At 64.5% G+C, this 20045-nt stretch overlaps 3 protein-coding genes across 4 annotated transcripts; 2 read left to right on the forward strand and 1 right to left on the reverse strand.

Annotated features, from left to right (window-relative positions):
* The first annotated feature begins 1142 nt into the window (after nt 1-1142).
* Nucleotides 1143-7965, forward strand: PHOSPHO1 (phosphoethanolamine/phosphocholine phosphatase 1). The gene is made up of 3 exons (XM_068211985.1): nt 1143-1267; nt 5154-5223; nt 6858-7965. The coding sequence occupies exons 2-3, from the start codon at nt 5179-5181 to the stop codon at nt 7608-7610; spliced, it is 798 nt and encodes a 265-aa protein (XP_068068086.1). The 5' UTR covers nt 1143-1267; nt 5154-5178; the 3' UTR covers nt 7611-7965.
* A 2158-nt stretch (nt 7966-10123) lies between these two features.
* On the reverse strand, nt 10124-14738 carry ABI3 (ABI family member 3). 2 transcript variants are annotated; one of them, XM_068211943.1, is made up of 6 exons: nt 14577-14738; nt 13635-13709; nt 12779-12955; nt 11931-12016; nt 11098-11193; nt 10124-10367 (listed from the first exon to the last, which is right to left on the reverse strand). In XM_068211943.1, the coding sequence occupies exons 1-6, from the start codon at nt 14691-14693 to the stop codon at nt 10139-10141; spliced, it is 780 nt and encodes a 259-aa protein (XP_068068044.1). In that variant the 5' UTR covers nt 14694-14738; the 3' UTR covers nt 10124-10138. The 2 variants fall into 2 exon arrangements, with proteins under 2 accessions (XP_068068044.1, XP_068068043.1); XM_068211942.1 differs by having other exon boundaries at nt 13542-13709; nt 14577-14731.
* Nucleotides 14739-16656: 1918 nt separating this feature from the next.
* GNGT2 (G protein subunit gamma transducin 2) lies at nt 16657-18874 on the forward strand. Its single transcript, XM_068212025.1, has 2 exons — nt 16657-16843; nt 18336-18874. The coding sequence occupies exons 1-2, from the start codon at nt 16760-16762 to the stop codon at nt 18459-18461; spliced, it is 210 nt and encodes a 69-aa protein (XP_068068126.1). The 5' UTR covers nt 16657-16759; the 3' UTR covers nt 18462-18874.
* Nucleotides 18875-20045: the final 1171 nt, after the last annotated feature.

Genomic DNA, 20045 nt, shown 5'->3' on the forward strand with positions numbered 1-20045 from the left:
TCTTTGCCCCGCTGGATCCCGGCGGGAAGGGGCAGGAGCCCGTGGGGATTTTTCCCTTTGGATTCTCGGGGCTGGAGCGGCTCCAGGGCGGGGAAATGTCCCGGGGGAAGCGGGAGCGAACCCCGGAGCCGGAGAGTCCCAGGCTGAGGAGGGAATAAAAGAACTCCCTGAAAGAATTCCCAGAAATATCTGCCCGGAAGGATTCCCTGACAGAATTCCCCGGCATTCCCCAGGAGGGGCCGGTGGGGCAGGGTCGGGGGAGCCAGGGAAGGTCCCAGAACCGCTCCGAGCTCTGCCCTGCGACAGAATTTTACCAAAACGAGCAAAATCCCGAGTTTCGGGGCTCTGCCTCCGGCACGGGGACAACGTGGCACCGCCAGCCTCCAGCCCGGGCGGGCGCGAACCCAGCGGCTTTTTCCCGACCTTTGGAATCCTGGCCGCGCCTTTCCACTCCTGGACGCTTTTAATTAAAAACCAGCAAAAAACCCCGAGCTCTGCTGGGATTTGGCTCTCCCCGCCGCGTTCCCCCGCCCGGCCCGGCGGCTCCGAGGGCGCTGCCCGGGTATTTTTATCTCGGCGGCTCCTGCGGCCCCCGCGATAGCGGCGGAGCCCGGGCGGGGCGCGGGGCCGGCGGCCGCTGCCCGGGCACTGCCACCCTGCAATTGCCGGTCCCGGCTCCCAAAATTAGCGCGGGGGCCCCGCGCCCCGCCCGCTGCGGCCGGGGCCGGGCCGGGCACGGGGCGCGGCGGGGCCGGACCCCCCCGCCCGTCCCCGGCGTTATTTTGGGGACAATTCGGGCGTTTTTCTCACACAGAGCCTCGGCGCCGCGCTTGGCTTCGGGGGCAGAACGCTCCCCCAAGCGGCTCCGGTTACACAGCACCGGAGCGGTTACCGGGGGGCGGGCGGAACCCGGGTTTTTGTTGGTTTTTCCCGATTTGGCAACTTTTGGCAGCGGGGCGGGGGCGGCGGCGGGACCCGCGCGGAGCGCTCCCCCCGCCCCTCGGAAAGGGGGCGCGGCCTGGACTGGCCCCGCCCCCCAGCGGCGGGGAAGCTGCGCCGCCATTGGCCGCGCGGGCGATGACGTCGGCGCACTGCGGCGGCTCCGCGCGGCCCCGGTGGCGTCGCTTTAAAGGGGCCGCGCTCGCGGCAGCGGCGGCACCGGCCCCGAACCGGCCCCGGAGCGGCCTCGAGCCCGGGCTGCCCCCGCGCCGCCCCCGCGCACTCCGGCACCGGGGCGGACCGGGCGCTCCCGGCAGGTTCCGACCCGGTAAGGAGGCGAGAGGCGGCACCGCGGCGGTACCGGGAGATGCCGGATCCGCCACGGCTGCTGCCGGTACCGGTGGGTTTCTCCCCAGCTGGACCCTGCCGGGATCGGATGGTGCCGGTACCGGGGGTGCCGATACGATTGGACCCTGCCGGTACCGGGGCGGCTTCTGCCGGTACAGGGGGGTCCTGATTTGGTTGGACCCTGCCGGGACTGGGGCGGATAGTGCCGGTACCGGGGCGGTCCCCACACGGTTGGACCCTGCCGGTACCTCTGCGGCTGCTGCCGGTACCGGGAGGTGCCACCCGGGCACGGAGCGGCCGCGATTCAGCCCCGCCGGTACCGGGGGGAGCCGCGGAGCTCGGGGAGGGGCTGTGCCGGTACCGGAGCCGCAGCCGCAGCCGCTGCCGGCCCGGTGGCACCGGGCGAGAGGCCACGGCCGCGGCGGGATCCGGGATCCGCGATCCGGGGCTGGATCCCCCGAACCGCCGCGTTCCGGGGCCGAACCCGGGGCTGCGGTAACGCCGCGGATTCCCGGCAGGAAAAACAAACACCGGGAAAAGCCGGAGCAGCCCCGTCACCCGAGGTGACCTGGAAGGCTCTGCCCGTGCCCGTGCCCGGGAATTCACGGGGAAAGCGGAGCCCGGGAAGGGACGAGGGGACCCCGGGGCTGGCGGGACCCGCTCCGAGCGCTCCTTTCCGGGGATTCCCGTTAATTCCCGCATTTTCTCCTCTTTCGGGAGCCGGGGTTCGCCGCAGGTCGGGTTCCATTCCAGCGGCGGCGGGATCGTGTCCCGGTCCCGGTTCTCCCCTCGCGGCTTTTGGGGCAGAAGGGTTCTCCCCGCTCGGTTTCCCGGGAATTCTGCCCCGGAGCTGGAGTTCGCTCGAGGGCAGAAGCTGGGTTTGGGGTCGTTAAAATCCCGAAAATTTAACGCACCAAAATCGGCTTTGGGGTTAAAAACCTCCAAACCGGGCACGCTCAGAGAGCGCCGGGGCCAGGGCGCCGCTGCCCCGGGAATCCTCCCGGTATCCCGGCACTTCCAGGCGCGGCACTTCCCGGCTCCGGGAGCGGATCCCGGTCCCGGCTCCCCGCGGCCGCTCCTCTCCGGTGCCGGGGCGGGACCGAGCGCGGCGGGGCCGATTTCGGGGAAGCCGCGGGGACCAGGAGGGCGCGGGCGGCTCCGGCCCTTCCTCCCTCGGCGCTGGGGACAGAGATCCCCCAAACCCCGAAATCCGGGCCATGAACGGCGCCGGGAAAGGATTCCCAGCATTTCCCGGGCGTTTTCCGACCTCAGCCCAAACTCGGGGAGTTGAAACCTTTGTTCCTGAGCAACGATCCCGTTTGTTTTCCGTCCCTCCGGCTGCGCTTTTTTGGGGGGAAATGCGGCTGCTTCTCTTCCCGAGGGAGCCCCTTTTATTTGCGGAAAGGCGCTCCCGGCTGCTCCAGCCCGGCCCAAAATTCGGGATCCGCTCCCGCCGGGATTTTCTTTCCCTCTGCCCCATCCCAGACCAAAATTCGGGATCCGCTCCCGCTGGGGTTTCTTTACCCTCTGCCCCATCCTGCACCAAAATCTGGGATCCGCTCCCGCCGGGATTTCCATTCCCTCTGCCCCATTCCAGACCAAAATTCGGGATCCACTCCCGCCGGGATTTTCTTTCCCTCTGCCCCATCCCAGACCAAAATTTGGGATACTCTCCCTCCGGGGTTTCCTTTCCCTCTGCCCCATCCCAGACCAAAATTCGGGATCCTCTCCGGCCGGGATTTCCCCTCCCGCTGCCCCTCGGGGGCCGGCTGGCTGTGTCCGTGGATTCATTTAGGTCCGGCAGATTTCCTAAAGTGTTTTTTCCCCTCCCGTGGAAGCGGGATCAGGGGTGGAGCTGGGAATTGCAGACCCCGGGCTGGCTGAGCTCTGGTTTATTGGGGTGGGATTTCCTTTTTCACATCCCAAGGATTTGGGGTTTTGTGGGATGCCAGAAGCCCCACAGCCCTCAGAGGAATTCAATCCTGAAATAACCCGCCTGGGACTTAATCCCCAAATAACGCTGGCTCTGGTTTTGGGGCCTATTTTGATCCCATTCATCGTGGGTTTGGGGCCGTTTTTGGGACGGGTTTGGGGCCGTTTTTGGGGCGGGTTTGGGACAGTTTTGGGATGAGTTTGGGGCCGTTTTGGGGGCGGGTTTGGGGTGAGCAGCTCCTGCAGCCGCATCCTGGGGATGCTCCGAGCTCCTGCGGGGAGACGGGGCCGGGATTGTCCCGCTGCTCCCTGGATTCCCTGGATTCCCCAGAAATCCCATGGGAACCGTCCCGCTGGGCTCTGCCCTGCCCGGGGGGGACGGACACCGGGACAGGGAGGCTCGGGTTGAGTTTTCCAGGGGTTTGGAGCAGCGGGAGAGCCGGGAGGTGGGAATTGCTGCGGGAACGGTGCTGAAAGCCGGGCTGGTCCCGGAGCTGGGGATGAGCCCAAAGGGGCCCCGGGGGATCTGGCCCAGCTCGGGCCGGGTTTTGATGTCCAGCACAAATGTCCGGGAGAGGCGGCTCCGTGGGAGGGTGCCCAGGGGCTCTGTGTGACCTCACCCGCCCCAAAACCCCGAGCTCTGCCCCTGGGACCTTTCCCACCCCACAAACCCCAAACCCTCGGGCCCAGAGGAATTTTTTGGGGGCAGTTTCACTCCCGGTGCCCACGCTGCCCCCACAGCTCCTGGTCCGGTGTCCCCAGTGTCCCCCAGCCACCCCAGGGCTCTCTCCCTGAGGTTTCATCCCAAATTATTTCCTCGCTGCTAGCAGTGACCAAAATTCCAGTTCCTCTTTCCTGTTCAATCCCTAATTTTTTCCATCTCTCCCACTTTGGAAGCCGCTCCCAGCCTGGCTGTGCCATTGTTTGGCTCCGGATTCTGTCCGTAAATAAACCCTCAAGTTCTGATGGGCTTTTTTTAGCAGAGAAACACCCAGCGTGCGGTTCCAGGCCTCACAAAAAAGGGATTTTTCCAACATTTCCAGCCCAGGTTCCAGCCCCGGCTCCGTTTCCCTGCGCCAGGTGCCGCCGCAGCCGCGGGTTTTTATTCCAGCCGAGTCATGGGTCGTGTTCGTGCCCAAAATAGTCGGGAGCCGGGCTCCGATCCAGCCAAATCCCCCACAAATCACCTTCAGCCGCAGAACCCTCCTGCTCTGCTGCCAAATCCCCGGGATCCTCGCAGCCCCGCCTCCAATTCCCAGCGGGAATTCCCGAATTTCCAGCGGGCTCCGTGATTTTTGGGGAGGTTTCCCCTCGCCGTGGACCACCAGGGGTCGGCAGAATCCCGCTTTGGTCTCATCCCAGGGGAATCTCTCCTTCCAAAGGAAAACCCCAAATTAATTACGCTGGAAGAAAATCGAGGGGGTTTGGAGCAGGACCACTGCTCCCGGGTTGTTTTTTTTTTGCTATTCCCATTTTTTTTTCAGTTCCCAGGTTTTTTGCTATTCCCATTTTTTTTCCTGTTCCCAGGTTTTTTGCTATTCCCATTTTTTTTCCTGTTCCCAGGTTTTTTCCTATTCCCATTTTTTAATTTTTTCTGTTCCAGTTTTTTGTTGTTGTTGTTGTTGTTGTTGTTCCCGTTTTTTGTTGTTGCTGCTGCTCCCATTTTTTGGTTTTTTTTTTTTTTTTTTTTTTTTTTTTTTTTTTCCTCTTCCCGGGGTTTTTTGCTTTTTTGCTCTTCCCGGTTTTTTTTTTTGGTTCTTAATTTTCTTGCTGTTCCCTCGCTGCCCTCACGGGGAATCAGGAGGGATCAGAGGCTTTACACGGGCTCTGCTCTCCTTCAGTTCCCCCACCGTGGAACAGAAGCTTCCGAACTCGGGAATATCCAGGGAAAAGCCCCGGGATTCACGGAATTCCCTCTTTTCTGTGCCTTGCAGCCCTCGCCCCGGGGATGGTGCCAGCATGAGGAGGTGCTGCCAGGGCGTGGGGCTGCCATGCCTGTTTAAGGTCAGTGCCACTGTCCCTGCCAGCCCCCAGGGGACCTCGGCTCCCCGCAGTGCAGAATTCCACCCTGGAGCGGCCGGGAAGGGCTGAGGGGAGCAGGGGGTGCCAGGCCGGGCCGATTTTGGGTTCATGGGATGTCCTGAGCTGGGAGGGATCCCCCAGGATCGCCCAGCCCAGCTCCCGGCCCTGCAGGACGCCCCAAAATCCCACCCTGGGCATCCCTGGGGCCATGGGAATGGGGCCATTCCCTGGGGAGCCGTGCCCGTGCTTGTTCCACCGCCCGGGGGAGGAACTCGTCCCTAAAAATCCCACCTGACCCCCCTGGGCTGTCCCCCTGCTGTCCCAGAGTGGGCACAGGAGGAGCAGGCTGGGCTGTCCCCACCCTGTCCCAGCCCAGGTGTGCCGGGTCCAAGGTCGGCCTCGCTGATCCCGGAGCTCTTTCCCAAGGCCAGAAATTCCCTGATCCCAGGGACGCGCTGTCCCCGCTGTCCCCCGCTGTCCCCCACTGTCCCCCGCTGTCCCCGCTGTCCCCACTGTCCCGCACTGTCCCCGCTGTCCCCGCTGTCCCCCGCTGTCTGCCACTGTCCCCCACTGTCCCTGCTGTCCCCGCTGTCCCCGCTGTCCCCCACTGTCCCCCGCTGTCCCCCGCTGTCCCCCGCTGTCCCCTGCTGTCCCCAGTGTCCCCCGCTGTCCCCGCTGTCCCCCGCTGTCCCCCGCTGTCCCCACTTTCCCCCGCTGTCCCTGCTGTCCCCAGTGTCCCCCGCTGTCCCCACTGTCCCCCACTGTCCCGCACTGTCCCCGCTGTCCCCCGCTGTCCCCTGCTGTCCCCCACTGTCCCCCGCTGTCCCCGCTGTCCCCCGCTGTCCCCTGCTGTCCCCAGTGTCCCCCGCTGTCCCCGCTGTCCCCCGCTGTCCCCCCTGTCCCCCGCTGTCCCCCGCTGTCCCCTACTGTCCCCGCTGTCCCTGCTGTCCCCCGCTGTCCCCGCTCCCGGGGCGGCACAGTGACCTCCGGCCCGGATTAGCCCGGCAGGGCGATCCCTTTACGGGCAGGATGAGGGTTTAGGCCGGGCCTGGCAGCGGGGATTAACCCCTCCCGGCCCGGCTGGGCTCATCAGCCCGGGCTCAGGCAGCCCCGGGTGGGGCCGGCCCGGTGGCCTGGTGGTGGCCACCAGGTCCCGGTGCCAGCGGGGTTTGTCCTCCCTGGCAGGGACTGGGAACGGCTGGTGCCACCACACCCCAGCGACAGCGGGGTCTGTCCCAATGACAGCAGGTCTGTCTGTCCCACACCCCAATGACAGCGGGGTCTGTCTGTCCCACACCCCAGTGACAGCAGGGCCTGCCTCAGTGACAGTGGGGTCTGTCTGTCCCACACCCCAGTGACAGCGGGGTCTGTCTGTCCCACACTCCAATGACAGCGGGGGTCTGTCTGTCCCACACCCCAGTGACAGCGGGGTCTGTCCGTCCCACACCCCAGTGACAGCGGGGTCTGTCTGTCCCACACCCCAGTGACAGCGGGGTCTGTCTGTCCCACACCCCAATGACAGCGGGGTCTGTCTGTCCCACACCCCAATGACAGTGGGTCTGTCCATCCCACACCCCAGTGACAGCGGGGTCTGTCTGTCCGTCCGTCCCCCGCAGGGTGTGGGCATGGCTGGCGCGCGGCCGCCCCGGTTCCTGCTGGTGTTCGACTTCGACGAGACCATCGTGGACGAGAACAGCGACGACTCGGTGGTGCGGGGCCGGGCGCTGCCCGAGGCGCTGCGGCAGAGCCCGCGCGGCGGCTCCTACAACGAGCACATGCAGCGCGTGCTGGCCTTCCTGGGCGAGCAGGGCGTGCGCCCCGCCGACCTCAGGGCCGTCTACGAGAACATCCCGCTGTCCCCCGGCATGGCCGAGCTCTTCCAGTTCCTCTCCAAGCACCACGAGCTCTTCGAGCTGGTGCTCATCTCCGACGCCAACACCTTCGGCATCGAGGCCAAGCTGCGGGCGGCCGGCGTGCGCTCGCTCTTCCGCAAGATCTTCAGCAACCCGGCCAGCTTCGACCGCCGCGGCGTCCTCACGCTGGGGCCCTACCACAGCCACAAGTGCCTCGAGTGCCCGGCCAACATGTGCAAGAGGAAGATCCTCGGCGAGTACCTGGCGGAGCGGGCGCGCGAGGACGTGGAGTTCCAGCGCGTCTTCTACGTGGGGGACGGCGCCAACGACTTCTGCCCCGCCGGGACTCTGACGGCGGCGGACGTGGCTTTCCCCAGGAAGGGCTACCCCATGCACAGGCTGATCCAGGAGAGCCAGGAGAAGCAGCCCGGGGCTTTCCAGGCCGCCGTGGTGCCGTGGGAGTCGGCGGTGGAGGTGGCGCGGTACCTGCAGGAGCTGCTCCGCAGGAAATGCTGAGGGACGCGGCCCCCCTGGGCTCCGCTGGCTCTGCCCCGCTCCCGGGCTGTTCTCCTGCCTCGCCCAGATCCGTTCCTGGCCAATGAAGCACTTTCTGCGGGCCCCTGGCCCTGCCCGGCCACGGAGCCACGGCCGCGGCCGGCCCCTGCGCCCTTTGCCGTCCTGACGGGGATTTTTGGTGCAGTTGTTGCTTCCTTTCCCTTTTGAGCTCGAAAGAGAATTCCTAAAAATCCAGCAGCCGGCTCCTCGTGGGCTGGGTACGTCCCTGCTCCTGCCATCCTCCCCCTGGCCCGCCTGGCCCTGGGCTCCTGATCCCACCGGGAATTCCGGCGGGGAAATCCCTGCTCCCTGGCCCCCCACACCCCACCCCAAGCCTTGCTCTGGGGTTCGCTGTCCCTGGGGGTTCATTTCATTTCATTCTCAGGATAAACTGTGCCGGGAGCACCAGGAGAGCTTTGGGAAGGGGGCAGAGCCTCTCCAGCCCCATCCCGCCGGGCACAGCAGCCGCATCGCCCGTGGGAGCAGGGCCCAGCCCCGCTCCTCTCCCGCGGTGTCCCCGCGGTGTCCCCGCGTCCCCTCCCTGCCCCGAGCCGCTTCCTGGATCGTGCGGGGCCCCTCCATCCCCAGGGAGGGTCAATTCCCCCTGACCTGGGCACCTGCGAGGTGCCACAATCCCCCCGGGGGACACTTCTGGCACCGGGTCCCCAGAGGCCAAACCCCCCCCGCCGTCCGTGTCCCCCTCCCCAGCGCAGTATTAATTACCCCTTCTAATTGCACTCTGCAGGGGCCACCTCCAGGACCCGCTGCTCTCTGGGGTTGGCTCCTCCTGGATTTATCCTGGGTTTATCCTGGGTTTATCCACAGCCTTAAGGGCGGCCCTGACCCCCCCCCAAAAAGCCCTCGGAACCCCAAACCCCAGCAGGAAATAACCAAAGCAGCCCTGAGTTGTTCCTCCTCCGTCCCACCCCCTCTCCCTCGTCCCTCCTCCTCCTGTTCGACTGTGTGGAACTCAAAGCCATGGAATTAAAGATACAAAATCCGTGTCGTAAAGACAGCGCTCCTGTATTGCAGGAAGCAGAGCGCAGGGCACGAGCCTGGCTGGGGAGCAGCTCCGAGCTGCACCCGAGTGTGGGTTCTGCTCCTTGGCAGGGTGGGGCCAGGGGGAGCAGGGGACGCCCTGGGGTGGGTTTTGGGGCTGGAGCATCCCTGGAGCGGCAGAGTGGGGTCGGGATGAGCAGGGGATGAGCAGGGCTGGGGCATCCCTGGAGCCCACGGGGACAGCAGGCTCTGCTCCGTGCCCAGGGTCCCGTTCTGGGCCGGGATCCAGGGCTGGGATCCAGGGCTGGGATCCAGGGCCAGGATCCAGGGCCGGGATCCAGAGCTGGGATCCAGGGCTGGGATCCAGGGCCGGGATCCAGGGCCGGGATCCAGAGCTGGGATCCAGAGCTGGGATCCAGAGCTGGCATCCAGGGCTGGCATCCAGGGCTGCCCCCCAGGATCAGCCCCCTCCCCGCCGCGTTCCCAGCTCCCTGTCCCAGCTCCAAACCCTCCCAAGGAGGCCCGGGGCAGGAGAGGGAACGTTCTGGAAGCTGTGCCAGCAGCGCCACCCGGCCCGGCTGCCATCCCCGGGCATTGCCAAAGCCGAAATCCCAAGGAAAGGCGAGGCGGGGCGGGCGCGGGGCTCACAGGGGCTGCACGTAGGCTCCGGGGAAGAGCCCGCGCCGCTGGCCCCGCACGCCCTCGCACCAGCCGTCCGGGAGGCGCCGGGTGACGAACAGCAGCGCGCCCGGCTCCAGCGACAGCTCCGTGTCCTTCTGCCGCGCGTACGGGAACAGGGCCACCGCTGCGGGACGGCGACACGCGGCACGTGGAGCCGCCGCCAGCGGCCACCGCACCGCCCGCCGTGCCGGGCAGGGGCTGGCCCGGGGGATCCAGGGGCTTTGGGACCCGCTGTGAGGGGGTTTGGGAGCCCTGTGCCTCTCCCCAGGGGGTTTGGGACCCGCTGTGAGGGGGTTTGGGAGCCCTGTGCCTCTCCCCAGGAGGTTTGGGACCCTCGTGCCTCTCTCCAGGGAGTTTGGGACCCCCTATACCCTTCTCCAGGGGGTTTGGGACCCCCTGTGCCTCTCTCCAGGGAGTTTGGGACCCCCTATACCCTTCTCCAGGGGGTTTGGGACCCCCTGTGCCTCTCTCCAGGGAGTTTAGGACCCTCTGTACATTCCTCCAGGGGTTTTGGGATATTCTGCACCTTTCTCCAAGGGGTTTAGGACCCTCTGTACGTTTCTCCAGGGGTTTTGGGATATTCTGCACCTTTCTCCAAGGGGTTTAGGACCCTCTGTACCTTTCTCCAGGTAGCTCTCCGGGGCCCACGGTGGGTCCTCTGCAGCTGGTGGCGGTGGCAGGTCCAGGTCCCCAAAGTCAGGCACAGCTGAGGGTGGTGGCAGCGGCTCGAGGTCATCGGGGGCTGCGGAAGCCCCGGAAGGGGTGAGGGATGAAGGGGCTCGCCACCCCCCAGAATGGACGGGGACGGGTCACCCGCTGCCCCCCGTGTCCCTGTCACCCCCCCGGAGCACTGAGCACTCACCTGGGGGCGGGAGGTGCGGTGGGGACACAGGCAGGTCCCCAGGGAGGGGTGGCGGAGGTGGGATGGCAGTGGCAGGCGGGGGTGGCGCCGGAGGGGACGGCGCCAGCAGCGGTGGCCCTGGCAGAGGTGGCGGGGCAGGAATCCCGTCCCCAGGAGCTGCCGGGGCCCCGCTGGAGCTGTGGGCGAGGAGCAGCAGTGTCACAGCGGGGGCTGGCTCTGTCCCCACCCTGAGCGCAGGCACTGTCCCGTGCCAGGACAAGGTGGCACCGTGTGGCACGAGACTCTGCAGCCGTGCAAACCCTTCCTCGCCGCGTGCCCCATTTCCTCCCACCCCGTGCCCCATTCCCCACCATTTCCCACCATTTCCCATCACTTCCCACCATTTATTTCCCACCATTTATTTCCCATCATTTCCCACAATTCCCCACCATTCCCCACCATTTCCCACCATTTCCCACCATTTCCCACCATTTCCCATCATTTCCCACCATTTCCCATCATTTATTCCCCACCATTTCCCACCATTTCCCATCATTTCCCACCATTTCCCATCATTTATTCCCCACCATTCCTCACCATTTCCCACCATTTCCCATCATTTCCCACCATTTCCCATCATTTATTCCCCACCATTTCCCACCATTTCCCATCATTTCCCACCATTTCCCATCATTTATTTCCCACCATTTCCCACCATTCCCCACAATTCCCCACCATTTCCCACCATTCCCCATCATTTCCCACCATTTCCCACCATTCCCCACCATTCCCCACCATTGGTTCCCCACCCTCCCCCCTCTCCCTAAGGGACCCCCTTGCTCGGGACACGAGCCCTGCCGGCGCAGCGGATCCCCCAAATCCCCGTATTTGCCCCCAAACGCCGAGCCCCAGGAGCTGCCCCGGTACCCGGGGGGCAGCGGGGAGGAGCTGCAGGAGCTGCTCGGGAGCTTCCCCACGGGAACCACGGGCGGCTGCACGGGCTCGGGGACACGGCTGCTCCTCCTGCGGGGACGGGATGGGATCGATGGGATCAATGGGATGGGATGGGATCAATGGGATGGGATCCATGGGATGGGATCCATGGGATGGGATCCATGGGATGGGAAGGGATCAATGGGATGGGATGGCATTGATGGGATGGCATGGGATCGATGGGACCAATGGAATGGGATCAATGGGATCAATGGGATCAATGGGATCAATGGGATCAATGGGATCAATGGGATGGGATTGATGGGATGGGATCAATGGGATGGGATGGGACGGGATTGATGGGATGGGATCCGTGGGATGGGATGGGATTGATGGGATCAATGGGACGGAATGGGATCGATGGGATCAGTGGGATCAATGGGATGGGACAGGATCAAGGGGATGGGATGGGATCGATAGGATCGATGGGGTGGGATGGGATCAATGGGATCAATGGGATCGATAGGATGGGATCAATGGGATCGATAGGATGGGATCAATGGGATTGGATGGGATTAATGGGATCAATGGGATCAATAGGATGGGATCAACGGGATCAATGGGTTGGGATGGGATCAGTGGGACTGGATGGGATGGGACAGGATGGGTTGGGATCAATGGGATCAATGGGATCAATGGGATGGGATGGGATCAATGGGATCAGTGGGATCAGTGGGATGGGATGGGACCCCGACAGAGCCCGCACCACGTGCCACCACCCCTCGGTGACACAGCAGGGCCACTCGCCACGGCCTGGCCTGTCTCACCCCAGCGTTCCCGCAGCCTGTGCCGAGGAGGATTTGGTGCTTTTCCGAGCCAGGGTGCCGGTGCGGGACAGCTGCGTGCTGGTGTCCTGCGGCACGGGGACACGGGGACATGGGGATACAGGGACACACGGACACGGGGACACGTGCAGGTGACATCCCTGCCCCGTGACCTCTGGGCACCCCAGGGCTGTGACATTCCCCCCGCAAGGGAAGCAGCCCCCGAGGCTCGGGGGAGCGAGCGGAAGGAGCCTCCGGGGCTGCGGGGGCGGCCACGAGGCAGCGGCACCGTGGGAACCGCGGGCACCGCGGCACCGCTTCCCCAGCCCTGCTGGGGCTGGGAGGCCTCTGAACCCCTCCCGTGGAGGTTTTCCGGAGTGGGGGAGGTTCTGTGGGGCTGAGAGGCCTCCGAACCCTCCCATGGGGGATTTCTGCAGTGGGGGAGGATCCATGGGGCTCCAAAAACCCATCCTGTGGGTGCCTTCTGGAGTGGGAAAGGATCAGAGGAGCTGCAAGGCTTCAGAGCCCTCCTGTGGGGGTTTTCTGCAGTGGGGAAGGATCTGTGGGGCTGTGAGGCCTCCAAAACCCTTTTGTGGGCAACCTTTCAGAGCTGGGTAAGGGTCCATGGGGCTCTGAGGCTTCCAAACCCATCCTGTGGGGTTTTCCAGAGCTGGGAAAGGCTCCGTGGGGTGCCACGCCCCCAGAGCTGAGTGAGCACGGACAGACCCCAGCGCTCCATGGAGGAGGGCTCTGAGCCACCCGTGCACCCCTCAGGGCAGCGCTGGGGACACTGGCGACACTGGGGACTGGGAAACGCCACCCAAGCCCCCCGTGGGACCCCTGGTGCTGACCTTGACCCCGTGGCCGATGTCGTCCAGCACGCTGAAGTTGAGGGGTTTCCTGTAATAGGGCTCCAGCACGGGGGGGTTTTGGGGGGCCACGATCTTCTGGTAGCTCAGGAACCTCTTGGTGACGGTCAGCGTGCCGATCTCGCGGCGCGCCACCTTCTCCTTGTGCATGTCCACGCTCTGCCGAAGTGACACTGTCCCCAAAGTCCCATCCCAGGCTCTCCCCCCTCCCCCGGGTGCCACCGTCCCTGCCAGCCCCGCGTCCCTGCCCGGGAGGGAGGGGATGGGGGATCAGGATTGCTACGGGGCAGCTCCTGCCGTGCCCCATCACAGCCCCGATGTCACCGCAGCAGCGGCGTCCCAAAGCAGGGAGTGGGGGACATGGCGCTGGGAGGGGGACGTGAGGGGCTCAGCCACCCCCCGAGGCCTCCGGGTCCTGTCCCCTCCCGTGGCTGGACAGGCTCCGGGTGGCTCCCAGGTGCCAGGAAGAGGCCGGGTGGCCACGGGACACTGCAGCAGTGTCCCCAAGCTCCGTGAGGACAAGGCCAGGCGCCGGCACGGGGACAATGTGGCAGCCAGGCCAACGCTCTGAGCTGCCGCTCGGAGATTCGGGGGCAGTTTGGGATTTGCAGGTGTGACGGGAAAACACCCCCGAGACCAATTCCTGCCCACCCCGGAGCTGGTTCTGCATTGCCACTGCACAGGGAGGGTCTCCAGCCCCTCGGAGCCGCCCAAAGCCCAAGGCCACCCCCCGGGACGGTCCCACCTGTGCCACGCAGGTGATGTCAGCCTCCACCTGGCGCAGCTGGGCCGCCTGCAGGTCCAGCAGGCGCAGGAAGGCGGTGGCCAGGCTGCTGACCTGGTAGGTGACACTGGCCAGGGACTGCGTGCTCAGAGCCATCGTCTCCTCCAGCGCCTTCCTCTTGTCGCCGGCCTGCAGGGGACAGCCGGCCGTGGGACGAGCCCCCCCCTGCCTGGCACCGCCACCGGAGGTGTTTCCTTCTGCTTTCCAAATGCTTCAGACTTCCCCCGGCTCCACCGCGCCGGCGGGCGGGTGAGAGGATCCAGGGATTCCCCGGGATTCCTGCCGGGAATGATGCCCCGGCAGGTCCGGAGGTCACGGAGTGCCCGGCTCAGCGTCCGGCCACCCCAGGGGACAGCCAGAGGAGCCACGTGTGGGACAGCTGGTGGTGGCAGCAGCCGAGCTGGGCTCTCAGCCGAGCTGGGGCTCTCAGCTCTCGGAACAGCTCAGCTCATTTCCCTTCGGTTCTGCCCCGCTGGCTCCGGGCCCTTCGGAGCCGCCTCGGGGCCGGCAGGGGCCACGGCCACGGCCCTGGTGGGGACACGGGGACCCCTGTCCCGCAGGGAGGGCCAGAGCGGGCATTTTCCTTCTGCCTTCATCTCCTAAGCTCCTGCCCCCGGCCCTCCGTGGGCCAGGCAGGGAGGAGGAGGAGGAGAAGGGATGCACCAGCAGAGCTTCACACTCGCCCTGCGTGTGCAGGCCCTGCCAGGTGCCACCTCCCAGCCCCTGTGACACGCTGCTGGCCCCAGCCCTCTCCCAAGGCTTCTCCAGCGGCACCGACCCCCTGGAGAACCCTCCCTCCACCCCAAACCGCCGCGAGAGCTGCTGGGGAGCAGAGGAGAACCCGAGGCACGGGCAAAACGCAGCACAGAGCGGCAGGGGCGGCCGGGCCGGGAGCCGGCGGGGATGCTCGGGCTCCCGGGACACAACTCCAGCAGCCACCCCGCGGGGCTGGCATCGCCCCCAGCCCAGCCCAGCCCGGCCCGGCCCGGCGCTGACCTGCAGGTAGTTGCTGTGGCAGTACTCGGCCACCCGCAGCAGGTTGCCGTGCTGCTCCCGCAGCCGCTGCCGGCCCGCGGGGATGTCGCTCTGCCGCAGCCGCTCCAGCTCCGACATCGCGCCGGGCTCCGCTCCCACTTCCTCCCCGCTGCCGCGTTTTGAAGCCGCTGCCGGTGCTGACGCAGGGCCCGCGGGCGCCGCGGTGTCCCCGTCCCCCACCAGGGACACCCCGCCCTGCCTGGGACAAGTGGGGGGCCGGCGGGGAGGAAGCCACGGGGTCCCGGCCGTGGGGACGGCTGTGGGGACAGCAGCCCCGGGCCGTGGCGGGGATGGCAGCGGGGAAGGATGTGAGTCACGGGGAACCGGGGCTGCAGGTCGGGGAGTGACCCCGAAAGGATCCCGACCCCGAAAGGATCCCGACCCCAGAAGGATCCCGAGCCCAACAACATCCTGACCCCCATCTCTGGCACCTGTGCCCACCACCCCCGAGCCAGCGCCGCCCTCCCGGGGCTGGGGCCGAGCCAGGCTCGGACACATCCAGGAATCCACGGAACTCTCGCTGCCTTTGGCTGCGCGCCTCGCCCGCCCGGTGAAGGCAAAGGGAAGGGAGTGTTCTTGGATGCTCCCGGTGCCAGGCGCCCCTCCCGGAACAGCCCCGTGCAGCCTCTCCCGGCGCTGGCAGCGCGCAGGGCACAGCGGGACGTGCACGGTGACCCCCGAGGTGCCCGGCCCGCCTCGCTGGCGACAGCGCGTCCTTCGCTAGGGACGTTTCACATCCCCGCAGGAAATTCCCACTTCCCCGGTGCTTGGAAAGTCCCTCCGGCCTCTCCTCGGCTCCTCCTCCACCCCCAGGTGCTTCCTTGGGGCCTCTCCGGCTCTGTCCCCAGCCCTGGGGCCGGGCCCTTCCTGAGCCCATCCCGAGGGAAATGATGGATTTCCTGCGGTCCCGCTCCTCGCAGCCCCGGCACCGGCACCGAGCTGCCCCCGGACCGCCCCTGGGCCTAGGACCCCTCCCGAACCGGGGGAAGCAGCCGTGATCCCCGGGGGTCAGTCCCGGGGTCAGTCCCAGCAGACAGTCCTGGGGGTCAGTCCTGGAGTCATTCCCAGGGGTCATTCCTGGCGGTCACTCCCAGGGGTCACTCCTGGGGTCACTCCCGGGGGTCACTCCCGGGGTCACTCCCATCGGTCACTCCCAGGGTCACTCCCGGGGGTCACTCCCGGGGTCACTCCCATCGGTCACTCCCAGGGTCACTCCCGGGGGTCACTCCCGGGGTCACTCCCGGGGTCAGTCCCAGTGGTCATTCCTGGGGTCACTCCCGGGGTCACTCCCAGGGGTCAGTCCTGGGGTCACTCCCAGGGTCACACCCGGGGTCACTCCCATCGGTCCCTCGCGGGGTCACTCCCGGGGTCACTCCCAGGGGTCAGTCCTGGGGCCACTCCCGGGGTCACTCCCGGGGTCACTCCCAGGGGTCACTCCCAGCGGTCACTCCCGGGGTCACTCCCTGCTCCGGGCAGGATCCGGACACAGGCCCGGCCGCCCAGGGCAGGGCCGGGGGGGCTCCCCGGCTGTCCCGGCCGGACCCCACCCACCCTCGTGGCCCGGCCCCTCCCCGGCCCGATTAGGCCGGGCTTTGGGGCTAATTCCCAACACCTGACCGGCTTAGGCTCCTGAGTCCATTATCAGCTTAGGAGCAAAGACATCTGCTGCCGGCCCTGGGGGCGCAGAGCCGCCGGAGCAGCCTCTCCTCTCCCCTCCATGGGGCTCTGAGCGGCCCCAGCGCGCACAGGGGCGGCCCCCGGCCCCCCAGGTGAGTGCCTCTGCTGCCTCCGGGGGAATCTGGGCACCAGCAGTTGCTTTCCCCCCGTTTTTGGGAGCTTTCGGGGCTGGCGGTGACCCCAGGGATGCCTGCGTGCCATGGGGGTTTTTGGGAACAAGAGATGGGTTTTCCCAAACCTCCACGGTCCCAAAAACGTTCAGGGGAGTGCAAATAACGGAGCTCAGGGCGATGGAGGAGCCGTGCTGTAAAAAGCTGGGGGAAATGAAAGCTGAGATGTGGTTTAGTTCCTTAGAAAAGCTGGGAAGATGTTCCTGGGCAGTGGTCGGGGACGCTGGGGGGGTCACAACCCCATTGGCACACAGCAGTAAATCCCAAAAATCAGCTGTCCCTCAGTTCCAGGGCACAATGGCTCAGGACATGACCGAGAAGGAGCTGCTGAAGATGGAGCTGGACCAGCTGAAGAAGGAGGTGAAGAACGAGAGGCAGATGGTGAGTTCCTCATTGCACCCACAGCAGCGCTGCCACCTGAGGGGGACTGTCCTTCCTGACGGCAAGGAAAAGGACCCCAGGCCCTGAAATCCACCCCCAAAACCCGGCAGGAGCACCCACAGTGCCCCTAAAAATCCCACAGTGCCTCCAAAGCCAGGCAGGAGCACCCACAGTGCCCCTAAAAATCCCACAGTGCCCCCAAAACCCAGCAGGAGCACCCACAGTGCCCCTAAAAAACCCACGCTGCCCCCAAAGCCAGGCAGGAGCACCCACAGTGCCCCTAAAAAACCCACAGTGCCCCCAAAGCCAGGCAGGAGCACCCAGTGTCCCTAAAAAACCCACGCTGCCCCCAAAGCCAGGCAGGAGCACCCGAAGCACCCACAGTGCCCCTAGAGCTCTGGGATGCTCTGGCACACGCCAGGGATTCTTTGGGACGCCCCAGGGATGGTTTTGGGACACCCCAGGGATTATTTGGGATGCTTCAGGGGCAGTTTAGGGACTCCCCAGGGATTATTTGGCACACCCCAGGGTTCGGTTTTGGGACTCCTCAGGGATTATTTGGGATGCCCCAGGGCTGGTTTGGTTTTGGGATGCCCCAGGGATGGTCCTGGCACACCCCAGGGATTATTTGGGACACGCTAGGGGCGGTTTAGGGACTCCTCAGGGATTATTTGGGATGCCCCAGGGCTGGTTTGGTTTTGGGATGCCCCAGGGATGGTCTTGGCACACCCCAGGGATTATTTGGAACACCCCAAGGCTGGTTTGGTTTTGGGATGCCCCAGGGATGGTCCTGGCACACCCCAGGGATTATTTGGCACACCCCAGGGTTCGGTTTTGGGACTCCTCAGGGATTATTTGGGATGCCCCAGGGCTGGTTTGGTTTTGGGATGCCCCAGGGATGGTCCTGGCACACCCCAGGGATTATTTGGGACACCCCAGGGCTGGTTTGGTTTTGGGATGCCCCAGGGATGGTCCTGGCACACCCCAGGGATTATTTGGCACACGCTAGGGGCGGTTTAGGGACTCCTCAGGGATTATTTGGGATGCCCCAGGGATGGTTTGGTTTTGGGATGCCCCAGGGATGGTCCTGGCACACCCCAGGGATTGTTTGGGACACCCCAGGGCTGGTTTGGTTTTGGGATGCCCCAGGGATGGTCCTGGCACACCCCAGGGATTATTTGGGACACGCTAGGGGCGGTTTAGGGACTCCTCAGGGATTATTTGGGATGCCCCAGGGCTGGTTTGGTTTTGGGATGCCCCAGGGATGGTCCTGGCACACCCCAGGGATTATTTGGGACACCCTAGGGGCGGTTTAGGGACTCCTCAGGGATTATTTGGGATGCCCCAGGGATGGTCCTGGCACACCCCAGGGTCGGTTTAGGGACGCCCCTCCCGGTGCCGGTGCCCCGCTCGCCCGTCGCGGCCCCGGGCGGGTCCCCGGGCGGGTCCCCGGGCGGATCCCCCCGCACTGGCAGCGTCTCGCCCCGGGCAGGTCTCCAAGACGGGCAAGGAGATCAAGGAGTACATCGAGTCCATGGCGGGCGAGGACCCGCTGCTCAAGGGCGTGCCCGAGGACAAGAACCCCTTCAAGGAGAAGGGGGGCTGCACCATCAGCTGACCCCCGTGCCCACCCCAGGACTGTCCTGCTTCCCCTCTAGTCTGGCCTCGGCCCCGGGCAGCCCAGAACCGAACCCTGGCGCAGCACAAAAGGAGAAAAAGAAGGGAAAACAAACCACTAAAAAAAAATAAATAAAAGGAAAAATAAAAATTAAAAACCCCCAAAAGCCCCACCCTCCCCCCCGCTGCCGCCCGGGGCGCCGCAGCTGAGCTTTGGTTTCCCACGAGCAAAATAATAATAATAATAAAAAAAAATTAAAAAAAAAAAGGCAAAACTTCTGCATTTTCAGCAGCGGGGGATGGGGGAAGCACCGAGCTGCGGCTGCTCCGAGCCTCGCAGGGATGCCAGCTTTGTCCTTTATCCCGAAGATTCCGGCTGGGATGGGCTGGGGAGGAGGGAGATGCCACCAGCACCGCCTCACTCTGGAAAACGCCTGGAAAACCGGCGTGTGACCGTGGAGTCACCTGCAGCCATCCCCCAGCTCCGCAGGGCTGCGGCCCCTGCTGCTCCCAGGGGTTTCTTTTGGGATAAATTTAATGCCCTGCTTGACAGAGAAAACCCCGAGGCACAGCCAGCTCCCGAATTCCGTGGGGTAGGTTTTGCTGTTCGGAGCCGTTTTGCTTTTTATTTTTTTTATTTTTTTTTAAATCCCTTCCCAGGATTTTTTTTTTTTTCTTCTTTCCCCCCCCCATTTAATCTTGAGGAAAAACTCCCCCAGAACTACCCCAAGACCATCGAGCCCAAAGGAGAGGCAGCAGCAGTTTGGATTTCGGAGTCCCTCGCGGCGCTGTCCCGCTCTCGCTCTCCTCCCAGCCGGGTTGAATCCCAAGGAAATCCCGCTGGATCCCACCTGGAGCGGTGCTTTCCTGCCTCTGGATCCCTGCTCAGCCTCGCCGCGGGGCAAAGGCGCTCCCGGCGCCCTAAAAACGGGAGGAGAAGACAGAAAAAAGTGGATTTTCCTCAAGCAGGGAGTGCCCAGTGCTGCCAGAAGCCCCTCCCCGCAACCCAAAGCCCCCCAAAATCGAGGTGGTTTTTTTTGTTCTTTCTCGCAGATGCTCAATAAACCCGCCAGCACCGCCACGGCCTCTGCTTCTTGCAGGAAATACTCTCCAAAAAGTAGAATTTGTGGGCTTTATTTCCGCTGCGAGGTGGATTTTATTCGCTAGAGCTGCACACATCACGGGCCCAAGAGCCAGCTCGTGACTGACATTATTCTTTTAATCCTCCCTCTTCCAACACCTTTGTCTTTTTGCCTTTAAAACCTGGCTGCACAGTGGGGCTGGATCCTGATTCTCGGAGGATTTTTTGATGGCTCTGCTGTTTTTATTTTTTATAATTTTTTTTTTTGGAGTGCAGAATCCTATGTTTTGATGGAGCTGGTGGGTTTTTTTTTTGGATGGAGCCGAACGTGAGATGCTCTGTAATTAATTTTGGGCGCACCCAAAGGTGCTGCTTCTTCTCCAAGACAATTTCAGGCTATTTAGGTAAAAAAAAAAAATTAAAAATCATAAATTCCTGTCATGGCCTTGAGGTGATCACACCCAGCGGAGCCTGAGCTGCCCCTAATCCGGGGCGATAACCGGG

This window comes from Anomalospiza imberbis, chromosome 22 (genome assembly GCF_031753505.1).
Source record: "Anomalospiza imberbis isolate Cuckoo-Finch-1a 21T00152 chromosome 22, ASM3175350v1, whole genome shotgun sequence".
In the NCBI taxonomy this organism is placed as follows: domain Eukaryota; kingdom Metazoa; phylum Chordata; class Aves; order Passeriformes; family Viduidae; genus Anomalospiza; species Anomalospiza imberbis.